This window comes from Eleutherodactylus coqui, chromosome 8 (genome assembly GCF_035609145.1).
Source record: "Eleutherodactylus coqui strain aEleCoq1 chromosome 8, aEleCoq1.hap1, whole genome shotgun sequence".
In the NCBI taxonomy this organism is placed as follows: domain Eukaryota; kingdom Metazoa; phylum Chordata; class Amphibia; order Anura; family Eleutherodactylidae; genus Eleutherodactylus; species Eleutherodactylus coqui.
In genome coordinates, this window is record NC_089844.1 from 142,381,369 (window position 1) to 142,397,777 (window position 16,409).

Below are 16,409 nucleotides of genomic sequence, written 5' to 3' on the forward strand. Positions count from 1 at the left end.
TGAAGATATGGATGTTCCATGGTTGAACCGACTGCACAGAGTCCAACCTGAACCTATTGAACATCTTCGGGACGAACTGTAATGTTGGGTCAGGAAATATGAACAGTGTCCATCCTCATTGAGATACCTCACCAGACATTGGAGGGAAATACCATCTGAAGTGTATCAGGTATTAATAGAAAGTATATCACGGAGAGCATCTGTTGTCATTAGGGCCAAAGGAGCCCCACTAAGTATTAACAAATAGGAAAAAATACAATTTTTGATTCTTGCTCAAGTGTCCACTTACTTTTGGCAGGACCGTGTATGTGGATACATTAGACACTACAAATTTGAAAAGCATTCTCTACATTGTATTAAAATGTTTTGGATCTACGTTCATCCTTCTAGACGCGGTATAACCTGGTAAAACAATCAGTCGAACCTTAAAACACGTTGCCTACTTTCAATTACATTCTTTTGAATTCCACATAATCATTCTGGACCAACTATATCCATCATCTACTCACTCACAGTATCTACACATTACTGGTTACTACTCTATGTACCAGTTTTTGATGATAGATGGGGCTGTAGGACTATAAGGTACTGGAGGAACTCCCTTCACCATCCTCTGGAGAAGTGAGTACTGCCCACAAAGCTCTGCGCACTTTGATAAGCCCCTTTTGATGACTTCATTTGTGTCATTGTTAAGCCCCACCGACTTGATGACATGGTCGTTGTCATCGGTGACAACATCGAAGGGAGAGACCAGCTGTATAAGAAGGGCACCTGGCGGCCTATATGGATACTGTGAGATGCAGTTTGTAGAGTAAAGTGGCAGAGTCCTGCACCAAGAAGACTGAAAGTGGCTGCATTCCTCTGCATGCCCCTTGACATATGCTCTGGCATGTTCTAAGCAAGGGGCTCTGTAGAGACCCACCATATGAGCACCAGAGCCAGGATGCCAGAAAAGCCTAGTGACCAGGTGGGTTAGGACTGTCTGTAACGGTTCATGTGTAAAGGCCTGTGAAGTGGCTGTTGGATTGATAAAATTAAGGTGGGCCTTAGCAAACAATAGGACCCAAGTAAGATGTTGGTTGTGGGGTCAGGCCATGGCAGCAGAACATGTGCGTTGTGATGGAAGACGTGTCGTGCGTTGAACTCTAAACTGTGCATGGTGATAGTTATGAGGGAACTTTTTAAACATTACTCTGGTTGGATACAGAGGGTCTATTATTAGTTGCTGGGGCACAGGGACCACTATTACTTGCAGGACCACAGAGGAACCATTATTACTTGGAAGACACAGAGACCACTATTACTTGTGGGGGAACAGAGGAATTATTATTACATTGTGGGTAGTGATGACCGAACTTTTAAAAAGTTTGTTTCGGCGTTTAGCCAAATTTGGGCAAAAAGTTCGATTGAGTCTAAATTAGTTTGAACTGAACTCAAACTTCACCAATACCCACAAAACTTGTGTATAACACTGTTAATGAGCTCTGTGTAACATAAGAAAGAAGAGGAAGGAAGAAGAACAAGGAGAAGAAGAAAATACAAGATGTTTAGTGGGTTCGACCGAGACAAATCACCTGAGGTTCGGCTTCACGTAGAACAAAACTTTTAACAAAGTTCAACCCAAAACAGAGTTTAACTGTTTTGGTTCTCCCAACACTAGTGGTAATATTCCCAGAGAGTGCTCGTGGGATTGATGGAGGTCTTCTGACACTTCCCTAGAAGATTGCATGCCTAAGAAAAAGAGGATAATGCAGTGCTACAGGTGGCCAGTGCGAGAGGATGAAAGACCAGATCAGAGACAACCCATGTGACTCATGGTGGTAAAGCATCAGCGCATGGGATGAGAGGAAGGTTCCCCCCCATGTACTAACCCTGGTCCATCTGAAATATGGGTGGTAAGAGATTGCCATGGCCTGTGTATTGTGAGTATGTTGAGGATTATATCCTTATATAGTTGTCCTCCTTAAGGCCATCTTGTGTAAGGACTGTTGGCCACGTGTATCATGTACAAAAAAATGTTTTTGGCTGCTCAAACTGTCTGGCCTACGTCTGTCCACTGCCACAATAACAACCCGCCTGCATTATAGGGCTTTTTGCAGATGAATCAATTTTTTTAGCATGTGTTGTTTTTATGTCATTTGATATAGACTCCTATATTACGACATACATGAAGACTTCTTGGGTAGAGCTGCCAAAGGGCAATAGTGTCCGCCACCTCATAATGTCATCTTTAATTGTGAAATGTGAGTTTGTGGTGACAGGCCCTACTTTTAGAAGATTTTATTGATAAGTCCATTTCATGAACCTCACGGAAACAGTCAGCAGCTGTGAGTAATCTTAGATGTCAGAATCCACTGATAATGAGCAGATGTGGCTTCTAATCTAAGCATCACAGAACATTTTCTGATAGGGCTGAACCCCGGCCAGCTCAAACTATTTTTATACAAATTTTTAACTTTTTTTAAAGTATTGCCACAACAATTTGGATCCAAGATTTTGGAGATCCTAGGCTTACTCACCAAGCTTTCCGAACAGCTCTACTCCCAGGGCGGCGTAGATGAAAAACAGGAGCATGAAGAGAAGTCCAAGGTTTCCTACCTGCCGAAGAAGACGCAAGGCAATGTTAAGGTAGAAAGTGTGCTATGTGATGCACTGTCAAAAACACCTATAATACCTATGTTGTGTTATGTAGCCTAGATGATCATCCATGGAAATGTGATCAATTGAAACTACTGGTGGATTAACCAAGTATTCATAGATGAACCTTTGTAAATCATTACCGAGTCACGCATGTGGAAAATCCTCTGTTTAATCACTTCTTAGTGAGCCTTGTACTGTACATAGACATTCTACATGTAAGTGGAAATTCATCTGTACATCACCACTGATAAGACATTACGGTACTTGGTCACCCTTGTGAACTATCCTTGAAGTTCACCATTGGCTAATTACGTCTTTGTCATCCTTGTGAAGTACATTTGGAGATCACCATTATATAATTACTACTTGAGAAATTCATCAGTAGATCAGTACCGTTAAAACAATAAACAGTCCCCCTTTTGCAACACTCTTGTAGATTCTGAGTAGGGAATTACCGTACTATTACATAGTAGATCACTTTGGTTAATAATTTTTTGGTCACCATTGAGAAACTCGCTTTTAGATCAAAAACAAAGAAGATTAAGACCACTTTCATATCGACTGATAGATGCCTGATTAATTGCTCCAAAGAGCGATTATGGGCGACTGTCGACCTGTGCAAAGATGGAACCCAACAGGGCAAGTGAGCAGGAGTCTCTCAATTTTGTCCTAGTCGCTCAGTTTTAGCTCATCTAAAAACGCAGTGATTGTCAGCCGATCTAAACAGGCAGTCGTTCATCTATGAACGACTGCCTGTTTATTCTACATAGAGACAGACAACTGGAAGAGCTCTCCGGCATGCTCTGCCTCCATTCAATGAGAGACCATCGTTGGAGCAATGATCGCTGTGGATATTGGTGATTAATCGGATTGTCCAGTGTATGAGCACTCCAAAGACCTGCTGTAGTTCGGCAAAAGTGTTGGAGATGGGAATAAGAGGTTCTGATTATAGAGGATTTTAGTCTGAGATCATTAGCAGAACGGAGAGCATGTGTAGCGTGGGACAGCATTGTGGAGAGATTTTATAGATGAGAGTTTATAACTAGTGTAGTGACTGGCACAAGGTAGAGGCATTGGTGTAGTGACTGGTACAGGGTAGAGGAATTGATGTAGTGATTGGCACAACGTAGAGACGGTGTAGTGACTGGTACAGGGTAGAGGCATTAGTGTGGTGATTAGCACAGGGTAGGGACATTGCTGTAGTGACTGGCACAGGTGGGAACCACCAATGAGGGGAGAGTTCAGCGAAGGAAAGACCAATCAGCAGTGAGTTACAGAAGTCAAGCCGAGAATTGGCCAGGACAGCAATAGTAGTTTTTGCTATGACTACAGTAAGACTAGGGCGGATTCTGGAGATGTTTTTGAGGAGCAGATGACATGAGCATGCCAGAGATCGAATATAGAAGTAAAGATTGGAGTCAAATGTAACCTCAAGACAAGCAGCGTGTTGCCTAGGAGTTATAATAGTGCCATACAATGAAATGTCAACTTTCTGTGGGTTAATAGATGGCAGAAACTACCAAGGCCGAGTGGCTTGTTGTTCTCCCCCAACCCCCACTCTCTCCTCTATACCTTTGCACCTTTATTTTCCCTGATATTAAGATCCATTGTGAAAGTTTTGAAATCCAATGGTCTACAGATTGTAGCAACAAGTTTAATCCCCCTCCAACCTCTTGCACTTCCCCAACCCTACAGACTAGCTAAAAAGTTTCCACCAACAACTGAAAGATTAATCTCTTCTTGTCTTCTCATATTAATATCTGGAAAGTTTTTGGCTGGATGGGATTAAGACTTGGGAGAATGAAGACAGTGATGGACTGGATGACAACAAAGGTCAGCAAGGAGTCAGGATAATAGAGTTTGTGGTAGCAGTCAATTTCCTACCAATAACATCAAAGTTTCAACCTTAGTAATAAAATGAACGGTTCAGCCCGGGTGAGTGAAGGACAGCTGTCATATATTCCTCCACCAGCGCTGTGTTTAATAAGATGATTGTCAGGGAAGCAAACGTTCGTCCGTCTCAAGTCACTTGATATTCATTGAGGGAGGCCACCAAGAGATGTCCTATTACCACAGCTAATTTAGTTGTAGAGTGCGAACTAGCAGGTCGGCTCAAGGACTCTGAAGAAAGATGACAACCATGGAGACGTCCTCATCCGTGCATGTTAATGAACTCGCCCTCAGATCTGTTCACAGGACTCCGGCACAAGGCTTTGAATATACATAAGGTATATGTCACCATGAGTTACAGAACTATTAGCCTCATCCGCACCAACAGCTCCTCAGCTCTACTCTGTGACTACTGCCACCTTTAGACGAGCTGATCGTTGTTTGAACGAGCGGGTGACGTCACCGCTGACCAGTTCGCCCTGTACCGTCTTTATACAGGCAGATCATCATTAAGAATCATTGACTTCTTGTTCAGTGTTTCATATTCTATGTGAAACACAGAATGGGAATGTCTAAACGCAACGAATTATGAATGATTCTCGTAAGGTGGTCGGCTCACGTTTAAACTGAGTGATCGTTCGCTTTTGCTCATTTTAATGATTTTTTTGAAGGATAATTGCTATGTCTAGACGCACCTTAACCCCTTAGTGATTAAGCTTTTTTTTTTTTTCTATTTTTTTGTTTTTTCCTCTCTTTTTAAAAAAAATCGTAACTCCTTTATTTATCCATCGCCGTCGCTGTATGAGGGCTTGTTTTTTTGCGGAACGAGTTGTATTTTTCAATGGTGCTATTTAAAGTGCCATATAATGTACTGAAAAACTTTTAAAAAATTCTAAGTGGAGTAAAATGAATAAAAAAAAACAACAACAAATTCCGCTATATTTTGGTGCGTCTTGTTTCTACGGAGCACAAACCGCAGCACTAATGACATGCTAACTTTATTCTATGGGTCAGTATGATGACTACGATACCAAACTTGTATGGTTTTCTTGGGCTGTGCTACTGGCTTTTTTTTTGCAAAGATATTTAATTTTTTTAATTATTTTCTGCTATCTTCGGCGCACAATAACTTTTTTAGTTTTCCGTCACCATAGTTGTACGAAGGTTCACTTGTTGCAGGACGTCCTGTAGTTTGCATTGGTAGGATTTTTAAATACATATACGACTTTTTTATCACTTTATATTGCATTTTTTCTTGGAGACAGTGACCAAAAAAAGCACATTTCTGGCGTTCTTTCTGACGATGCTTATCATGCTGGGTCAATTTATGGACGCAGCGATACAAAATATGTATTTTTGTTTTATTATTTAGATTCTTTTATTATAAATATGGCAAAAAGTTTTTTTTTTACTTTTATTACCTTTTTTTAAAAATAATTAGTAAAACTTTATTGATCTTATTTTTCCTTTTTTTTTGTTAGTCCCCACAACAACTAGCGATGCTTTGATTGCTCCAGCAGTATGATGTAATGCCATAGCATTACATCATACTGCGATCGAGCAGGCATTCTGCCATGACAGCTCTGGGGCCTTTCAGGAGGCTCCCGACTGCCATGACACCTGCACGGCTCCCTGCGATCTCATCGCAGAGGGCCGTATGGGACCCCCAAACATCGTTTAGGGCATTTAAAGGGTTAACAGCTCCGATGAGCGGCACAGTTTATCGGAGCTGTTGCTGCTGGGTGTCATACATAGCCCAGTAATACAGGATGTAAAAAACACTATAGGCTGGTCACTTAGGGGTTAATCCTGGTGGTCCAGGGATGACAAGAAGGTTGTAAACTGTGCAAACTTCACTAATCTGGTTAAATCTGATTTTGTCTACTGTTGCTACTGAGTAACATGTAATGCACTGATACTTGGGGCATGGCACCATTAAACTTAATGGCCCACTGATTGTTGGGGTACAGGATAATGACACTGGCACTTGGGGTACAGGATAATGACACCCTGATACTTGGGGTACAGGATAATAACACACTGACACTTGGGGTACAGGATAATGACACACTGATACTTGGGGTATAGGGCAATGACACACTGACACTAGGGGTACAGGATAATGACAGTCTGATACTTGGGGTACAGGATAATGATACACTGATACTTGGGGTACAGGATAATGACACACTGATACTTGGGGTAATGACACACTGATACTTGGGGTACAGGATAATGACACACTGATACTTGGGGTACAGGATAATGACACACTGATACTTGGGGTAATGACACACTGATACTTGGGGTACAGGATAATGACACACTGATACTTGGGGTACAGAATAATGACACACTGATACTTGGGGTGCAGGATAATGACACACTGACACTTGGGGTGCAGGATAATGACACACTGATACTTGGGGTACAGGATAATGACACACTGATATTTGGGGTACAGAATAATGACACACTGATACTTGGGGTGCAGGACAATGACACACTGATACTTGGGGTACAGGATAATGACACACTGACACTTGGGGTGCAGGATAATGACACACTGATACTTGGGGTACAGGATAATGACACGCTGATACTTTGGGTACAGGATAATGACACACTGACACTTGGGGTGCAGGATAATGACACACTGATACTTGGGGTACAGGATAATGACACACTGATATTTGGGGTACAGAATAATGACACACTGATACTTGGGGTGCAGGACAATGACACACTGATACTTGGGGTACAGGATAATGACACACTGACACTTGGGGTGCAGGATAATGACACACTGATACTTGGGGTACAGGATAATGACACGCTGATACTTTGGGTACAGGATAATGACACACTGACACTTGGGGTGCAGGATAATGACACACTGATACTTGGGGTGCAGGGTAATGACACACTGACACTTGGGGTACAGGATAATGACACACTGATACTTTGGGTACAGGATAATGACACACTGACACTTGGGGTGCAGGATAATGACACACTGATACTTGGGGTGTAGGGTAATGACACACTGACACTTGGGGTACAGGATAATGACATGCTGATACTTTGGGTACAGGATAATGACACACTGATACTTGGGGTACAGGATAATGACACACTGATACTTGGGGTAATGACACACTGATACTTGGGGTACAGGACAATGACACACTGATACTTGGGGTGCACGACAATGACACACTGATACTTGGGGTATAGGACAATGACACACTGATACTTGGGGTACAGGATAATGACACACTGATACTTGGGGTACAGAATAATGACACACTGATACTTGGGGTGCAGGATAATGACACACTGACACTTGGGGTGCAGGATAATGACACACTGATACTTGGGGTACAGGATAATGACACACTGATATTTGGGGTGCAGGATAATGACACACTGACACTTGGGGTGCAGGATAATGACACACTGATACTTGGGGTACAGGATAATGACACACTGATATTTGGGGTGCAGGATAATGACACACTGATACTTGGGGTGCAGGGTAATGACACACTGACACTTGGGGTACAGGATAAAGACATACTGATACTTGGGGTACAGGATAATGACACACTGACATTTGGGGTGAAGGATAATGACACACTGATACTTGAGGTGAAGGATAATGACACACTGATACTTGGGGTGAAGGACAATGACACACTGATACTTGGGGTACAGGAAAATGACATGCTGATACTTAGGGTACAGGATGATATGCTGGCACTTGGGATAAAGGATAATGAGACGCTGGCACTTGGGGTAGAGAACAATGACAAATAGACACTTAGTACTAATAACCTGTGATGGAAATTTCCAACTTGCCACCATGACCAGACCTCTGACCCTGTGACAAGCTCCTATGCCATCCAGCTGGGCACACGAGCTCCCTGTGCTGCACTATGAGAGTGCCCACACTGTGTGTTGGCAGGTAGTCAGCGCAGTGGCACACTTCTCCACAGTGAGGACTGCAGACATAATGTCCCTCCACGGGAGAGGAGTGCCGGAGGCGGGTACTGGCTTCCTAATTTTGCACATCTCTCTTCTGATTTTCCTCACATCCATTATTTCTGCACCATCAGCCCACACCATGGCATTTCAGTCATCCGAGCACATAATACCCAGGGAGGCCTGTCAAAAAGGATTTTTCAGGAAGCTGTATAAGTGCCAAGTTGCTGCAAGGGCAGGAGCGCCAGTCTTGTTCTCCAGCTGCTCGTGACTCAGTGATACTACATGAGGATACCGCTAGCTCTGTGTTTGGTTTATTTCTAGAATCGCTCCTTTTCGATCATCACCCAGCTTTCTTACATTCCTGAATGGCAGATCTGCCTCATGACAGGATGATACAGGGGTTGGAGGAGTATTATTGCAAAGTCTATGTAGGAGAACAATGGCCATGTGGTCTCAGTCATCAGCTGAAAGTATCCATGGGGGAATCCTCACAATGTATACTTCCAATGTAGGCTACAAATGCAATCTGAATAGACCCTTACGGACCCAGTATACAGACTGTACTGCATTGTTCCTTGGATACTATATAACGGTATTATTTGTATCTGCATACACAATCACTGGGAGAAGGGCAGGGGGATATCTTTCCTTATGCATACAATGGACCTGTCTCTATGAATTCACCGTATTTTATCACCTTTTCCACATCTCCCAATCGTCTTGGGAGATCGGGCTCCTTAACACCTTTTCCTGAACCTCTATCCATTACCAGTAGTGAAAATTCTCTTGTCCACTCAGTGGCGCTAGACACTGCCCTCTGTACAGCATAACCTGACTCCTGTCCCCTCTCCTGCGTACAGGGGAAGACGTAAGGCTATGCTGTATAGAACACAGCGTCTGGTGTTACTGAGTGACTAAAGAAGAGGGTTTTCACTGCTGATAATGGACAGAGACCGGGGGGAAGGGGCGGGCGATGGTGGCCACAATGGGAGGCTTGCTAAAAGGTGATTGTGCAGAATTGTGAGGAGATTGTGCAGAAATTATAGATGGCTTGAAGAAGCTATCATTGTGGTCTGCCAAAAACAAAACACCCAAAGAGCAAATTAAATCAACTTAGGCTTCCCGGACCATAAAATGTAACCTTTATTGGATATGTGTTTAAACGGAGCACCCCTAATTCCTAAATTAAAACTACAGAGCATGTATGTCAATCTGTCACGTGCATTCAATTGCAATTAATCGGCTATTTATGAAGACTTTGAGGCTATAGACAAGTCTCAGCAGTATCACAGATGTACAACATCTGCATCTAAAAGTCAGCTACTGGCGTCCTCAAAGAAGAGGGGATAAATGGGGATGCAGGGGATGCGGTTGCACCCGGGCCCAGGAGCCTTAGGGGGCCCATAAGGCTTCTCTTTTCCATACAGGAAGCTCAGTACTATGACTAAAGCATTATAGTTGGGGGCTCCGTTAGAGATTTTGCATCGGGGCCCAGGAGCTTCAAGTTACGCCTCTGACTGGAGGTAACTACACTGTAATCACTATCACTGCATAGAACTGCTATATGACTACTGTGAGGGGATTCAAAGTCCAGGTTTATGGACAAAGGCTGTGGCCTAACATTGGAAAAAAAAGATTGCATGCCAGAAGACTGGTTACTAGAGATGAGCGAGCACCAAAATACTCGGGTGCTCGTTACTCGGGACGAAATTATCGCGATGCTCGAGGGTTCGTTTCGAATAACGAACCCCATTGAAGTCAATGGGCGACCCGAGCATTTTTGTATATCGCCGATGCTCGCTAAGGTTTTCATTTGTGAAAATCTGGGCAATTCAAGAAAGTGATGGGAACGACACAGCAACGGATAGGGCAGGCGAGGGGCCACATGTTGGGCTGCATCTCAAGTTCCCAGGTCCCACTATTAAGCCACAATAGCAGCAAGAGTGCCCCCCCCCCCGCACTGTCAGCATAAAGATCGTTCTTCTCTGCCACAGCTGTAACAGCTGTGGCAGAGAAGACCGATGTTAGCCCATTGAATTCAATGGAGCCGGCAATACAGCAGGTTCCACTGAAAGCAATGGGCTGCCGGCCAGCGCGGGATGAATTGTCGGGAAGGGCTTAAATATATAAGCCCTTCCCTGCAATTCATCCAGAAATGTGTAAAAATAAAAATATATACCGTATATACCGGCATATAAGGCGACGGGGTGTATAAGACGACCCCCCAACTGTCACCTTATACGCCGGGAATACAGCGGAGCAAAGAATAAAAATCATTACTCACATCCCCCGGCGTTCTGCGGCGCTGCTGCAGGCTGTCGCTCCCTCCTGGTCCCCGGCAGAGCATTGCTTTCTGGACGCAGGGCTTGAAATCCCCGCCTCCAGAAAACACACCTGCCTTCAGCCAATCACAGCCAATGACAATGATGTCATTGAATGGCTGTGATTGGCTGACGGCGTGTGTTAGCTAATCACAGTAGCTTTCTGGAGGCGGGGATTTCAAGCCCTGCGTCCAGAAAGCAATGCTCTGCCAGGGACCAGGAGGGAGCGACAGCCTGCAGCAGCACCGCAGAACGCCGGGGGAAGTGAGTAATGATTTTTATTCTTTGCTCCGCTGAATTCCCGGTGTATAAGGTGACAGTTGGGGGGTCGTCTTATACGCCCCGTCGCCTTATACGCCGGTATATACGGTATATATTTTTATTGTAACACATTTCTGGATGAATTGCAGGGAAGGGCTTATATATTTAAGCCCTTCCCGACAATTCATCCCGCGATCGCCGGCAGCCCATTGCTTTCAGTGGAACCTGCTGTATTGCTGGCTCCATTGAATTCAATGGGCAAACATCGTTCTTCTCTGCCACAGCTGTTACAGCTGTGGCAGAGAAGAATGATTTGTCTTCTATATGTTCTCAATGGGGTCGGCGCTGCTGCCGCCGGCCCCATTGAGCGCATATAGAGAAGAGAACAGGAATTGCAGATCGCACATAGGTGTGATCTGCGATTTCTATGGCCTAAGAAGGACCGTTGGGGTTCTTGAAGTCTAAAATAACTCCTAACACTCTCCCTCTAGCAGCTCCGGCATCAACAGCACTTTTCCTCCTCTATGTCAGAATGCATCTGTGGCGAGCCGCGGGAGGGGCCGATTTTTATACTCGGGTGACACCTGATCTGGCCAGCCACTCACTGCAGGGGGGTGGTATAGGGCTTGAACGTCGCAGGGGGAAGTTGTAATGCCTTCCCTGTCTTTCTATTGGCCAGAAAAGCGCGCTAACGTCTCAGAGATGAAAGTGAAAGTAACTCGAACATCGCGTGGTACTCGTTACGAGTAACGAGCATCCCGAACACGCTAATACTCGAACGAGTATCAAGCTCGGACGAGTATGCTCGCTCATCTCTACTGGTTACTCCTTTTATTGTTCAAAAGTTGGGAAGAGTATAGAGTTCTTATTAACCATATGGCACAATATTTTTTGTGCTTTTTAGCTAACAGTAGTGGGGCCTGTTCCTCTAATATGCAGCCCTTACATTGAGCAGCATATAAAGATGACAGATCTGCTTTGAAATAATGTTATTTGGCTATTTTATTTGGACACTCTGGTGGTATTATTTATATGCTGTATGTTTTACTACTTGAGTATTATATGGTAGTATTGCATGAAGGGAAGGGATTTGTTATTTGTATAGCGCCAACTTAGGTAATTTCAGGTAATTTATTTATTACCCCCATTTTACTCATTTTACTGACCTCAGAAGGATGGAAGGCTAAGCCAACCTTGAGCCGGCTACCTGAACCTTCAGGTCATGAGTGAGAGCTTAGGACTGCATACTGCTGCCTTAACACTCTGCACCACAGGAGGCCCCTATGAATGCTGTATGGTGCTATCATTTGAGCACAGTATAGCACTGATATTTGATGGTTAGTTGTGAGCAAACTTTTCAAAAGTTCTGTTCCGAGTGGTTTGCCGAATTTTAGGAAAACATTTGGTTTGGTCTGAAATAGTTCAACCCAGAATCTCAGCAATACCTCTGGTGTATAAGACTGTCTAAGAGCCATAAAAGCCCTGTATAACACTCTCATGTCCCCTAGGAGGGTATCTAAGTACCTCTGAGCTGTTTTTAAGGCAAAGTTAATGAAGAAGAAAAAGAAAAAAAGAGGAAGAAGGAATAGAAAGAGAAGTGAGAAAAAAAAGGAAGGGGAAGAGGGCAAAGGAATACAAGGAGGAGAAAGAAGGAAGAGGGAGACCGAATAGGAAGAGGACGAAGAAGGAAAAGGAAGAGGAAGAAGAACAGTATAATGTAGAAGGAAAAGGAATGGGAAGAGGAAAAAGGAAGTTGAATAAGGAAAATGAATAAGAAGAGGAAGAAGAAGAAGCCATTTTAGTGGTTTCGTCAGATATGAACTGCCCAAGGTTCTGGTTCACGCTGAACAGAACTCCTAGCAAAGTGCAACCCAAAACAGGGTTTAAATGGTTCGGCTCGCTCAATACTAATGTTGGTATTATTTGGACACTGTTTAGTTTTGGAGATCTGTATGTCTGTATACTTTGGGCAATACTATAGTAGTATTTAATGTGTTCTGGACATTATATGGTAGTATTATATAGACACTGCATGAGGTTATTATTTGGTTACTATATGGTGATATTATCTTGCACTGTATTGTTTTTGGGAACTTTATGTTAATTTTTTAAAGAAATCCACTTTGAGAGCACCATTGTTTGCATTCTATCAATTTATATACTATATATATATATACAGTTGTCACTTTCTGCTTGCTGTCTTGTTTTTTTGGGCACCAACATGCCTTTCTATTGGTAACAAGCTGTGTATCAAGAGTCCGTTATTCACAGGCTATGCTAGGGGTGACACCGCTCTGCAGCAGGTGATGGGTTAATGTCTGTGCGCTTTGTTTCCCATGCACATGGTGGCTTCCTTCCCAGTGCAGACGGCATCTCCTTGTATATTTGTAAAGTGAAAAATGGCATTCCTGGGATAATCCAGTCTACGAGAACTCACTAGGACATGGATGCGACATGAATGGCGTATCTGCATACCCCTGCTGATGGGATCAAAAATATATAGCATAATTTTGAATCAGATGTTATCTGCTCCTGTCAACACGGTACCCGCCCGCTTTATCTTCTCACCCAGTATCCCCTATTAGAGGAATCACCATGAGCCTGACATCTCACTGACCATCAATGATCCCCTTCTACTATTGGTTCACTAATGACTGGGCACCATGGCTGATTATGTTGGTCACACAGTTTTCCTAGAGTCTAAATTGGCAAAGAAAGTCTAGCAATGTAGCCATATGCATGAAGAGGAGGGCAGATTTACCATTCAGGAGTCTGGTAAAGCTTGGTGAACACAACAGCCACTGAACTTTCTACGGATTAAAAAATGGCTGGATAGATTTTTAAAGGGGTTGTCTGGGAAAAACACGCCTGCTTTATGCCAAAAACAGCCCTGTCTGTGGGTTGGGTCCTGTGTCAGAGCTTTATTTAATTGAAATGACTGAGTCAGCTGCAATACCACACACAACCTGTGAACAGGTATGGCACTGTAATAGGGGAAAAATGCAGTCATATTGCAGCACTAATTTTAAGGGGGTAGGCTCCTTAACCAGTTCCTGGCTGCCGTAGACTATGCCCAGGTGGCCCATGTCTGGTAAGGAAGGGGGTAATGCTGCTGGTCAGGGAGTGGTTAAACATGTCTCCCAACCATCTGAACAGTCCTGCCATCTCGGGAGGCAAGAGATAGGTAAAACAGCCTGTACTCACCCCTCTTACTCCACCTGCAGCCCTGATCTGTGCCGTTCACCTCCCACGCTGACTTCCAGGTATGACTTGTTTTTATGGCAGTACAATTAAGACTAGGGCCACATAGGGCCTTTGGCCAGGTCATGTGTCGCACATGCAAAATCCACTCTGTAGCCCTGTGACTCCATACAGCCATGGAGCGCAACAGAGTCTCAGTGCAAATCACAAGTCACCGCCACCCCATGTTCACATACAATCCATTCATGCCAGGCTTTTTGCAACCGCGAGGTCATGAAACCTGCGACTCACTTGAGTACAGTGGCAGTATGAGGTTACAGGGCTACAGAGCGGTCACATGATTCCTGTCATGGCCATACTCGCCAGACATCCTTATATTCACCCAAAATGTAGCAAATCATGACAATAACTGGCAAGTATAAATGGCCCTTTATTAGGGCGCTTTGAATTTTCGTGGCAACGGTAGCGAGAGCTACAAATATGGGTCTAGGCATGGTGATGAACATTGTCACCTTGCAGCAAATCCCAGGACAATATCTGCATGGAGTTTGTATGTTCTCTCATTTTCCAACAATATACAGATTGCAGGTGCAGAATAGATTGTGAGCCCCAATGGGGGCAAACCCCGGTGTGCAGTGCTGCGTGATATGTGTGCGCTCTATAATAAAGCAATAAAGGTGATTATTACTAATATGGCCGCCTGGAAGCTTCCGGTTGCCATATTGGTTTTGACTGTCCCGCTGCAGAGGGTTAAGCAGCAGATGTTGGTGCGTTCCTCCCAGCATCTTCTCTGCCAGGACGTGTTTATTCCTTATAAAGATGAAATCTGGCTTGTGGAGGCTTTCTTCTGCCCTCGCTCTGGCCCAGAACAGAGGATCTAATAAGAGTTTACACAAAGTCGTCTTAACTTAATGGAAATAAGTCATCCAGCGCATCTAAAAATAGGGTTGATGGAGCGTGGCACCAGGAAGAATTTGTGGAAATCCTCAGGAATCCGATGAGCCTCCATGGATACAGCGTCAGCAAAAACAAACCGAGTAATCTCTCGTGATCGGAAATATGACATTAACCCTTTAAGGGTCTGGCCTAGTTTGGAACTTAATCATGCAGCGGATAGCCGTGCGAGGATTTGTTTTTTTCTTAGCAAAATGTGTTTTTCAATAATCCCATTTTGGACGCACGTAAAATGTATTGTAGAACTTTTATTCATGCTTTGGGGGAGGAAGAGTGAAAAATGTATTGTTGTGTCTCTGCAATTAGAGATTCATAAATGTTTTAGTTTTCTATTTATGTAGTTGTGTGGGCGTTGCTTTCAGTGGGACAAGTTTTAGATATTATTGGAACTATTTCGGGATACATGCGACTTACTAATCACTTTTTATTGCATTTTTTGTGGTTGAAAGAACAAAAAGCATTTGGTTTTGTTTTATTGATTTTTTTTTTTGGTTACAGCGTTCACAGTATGGGATAAATGATGCGGCCAGTTTAGTGAAAGTTGTTGTGGTTGTGATGCTACCAATTATGTGTGCTTTTTTAAAAAATACTTTAAACAAAAAAAAATGTTTGTTTTAATATATTTGTCAAAAAACATTTTTTCTACTAAAAAAAAAAAAAAAATCAGAGTAGGGGTCTTGAACATGTGGTCACTAGTATACTACACTGCCGTACTAATGTATGGCAGTGTATTATCTGTGAAACGTTAACATTGACAGGCAGCTTATTAGGTCCTGCCTAGCCTCTTTACATGGCAGGCCTGAAAGCCATTGTTAGGCCACTGGCCACTATAGCAAGGCAGTGGCACTGCACAATCAGTTCTCAGGGGGCTGATGTGATAACAGAGGGAACCTCAGACCCTCTGGTAAACACTTTAGCTGCATTTAGACGGAACGACTATCGTTCAAAAAATCGTTAAGGCGAACAAAAATAAACGATAATCGTTCGGCTTAAATGCGAACCAAGGACTAACGAGAATTGTTCTCTTTTTGTTCGTTCAGTTTCAGACGGCAGAAAATCATTGTTGACTCGTTAACTTCAGATTGCGTTTAAACACTCCCCACTCAGCATTTTACATAGGAATGTAAATAAGGAAGATGGGACAATACCTCTGCA

General features: G+C 43.5%; 1 protein-coding gene across 4 annotated transcripts in view; it reads right to left on the bottom strand.

Moving 5' to 3' along the window:
- CACNA1H (calcium voltage-gated channel subunit alpha1 H) overlaps positions 1 to 16,409 on the bottom strand; it is a 490,224-nt gene that overhangs the window by 12,093 nt on the left and 461,722 nt on the right. For all 4 annotated transcript variants that reach the window (XM_066576606.1, XM_066576607.1, XM_066576605.1 and 1 more), the window contains exon 30: positions 2,520 to 2,598. In XM_066576606.1, coding sequence (XP_066432703.1) covers positions 2,520 to 2,598 — 79 coding nt within the window. The remainder of the gene's footprint in view (positions 1 to 2,519; positions 2,599 to 16,409) is intronic.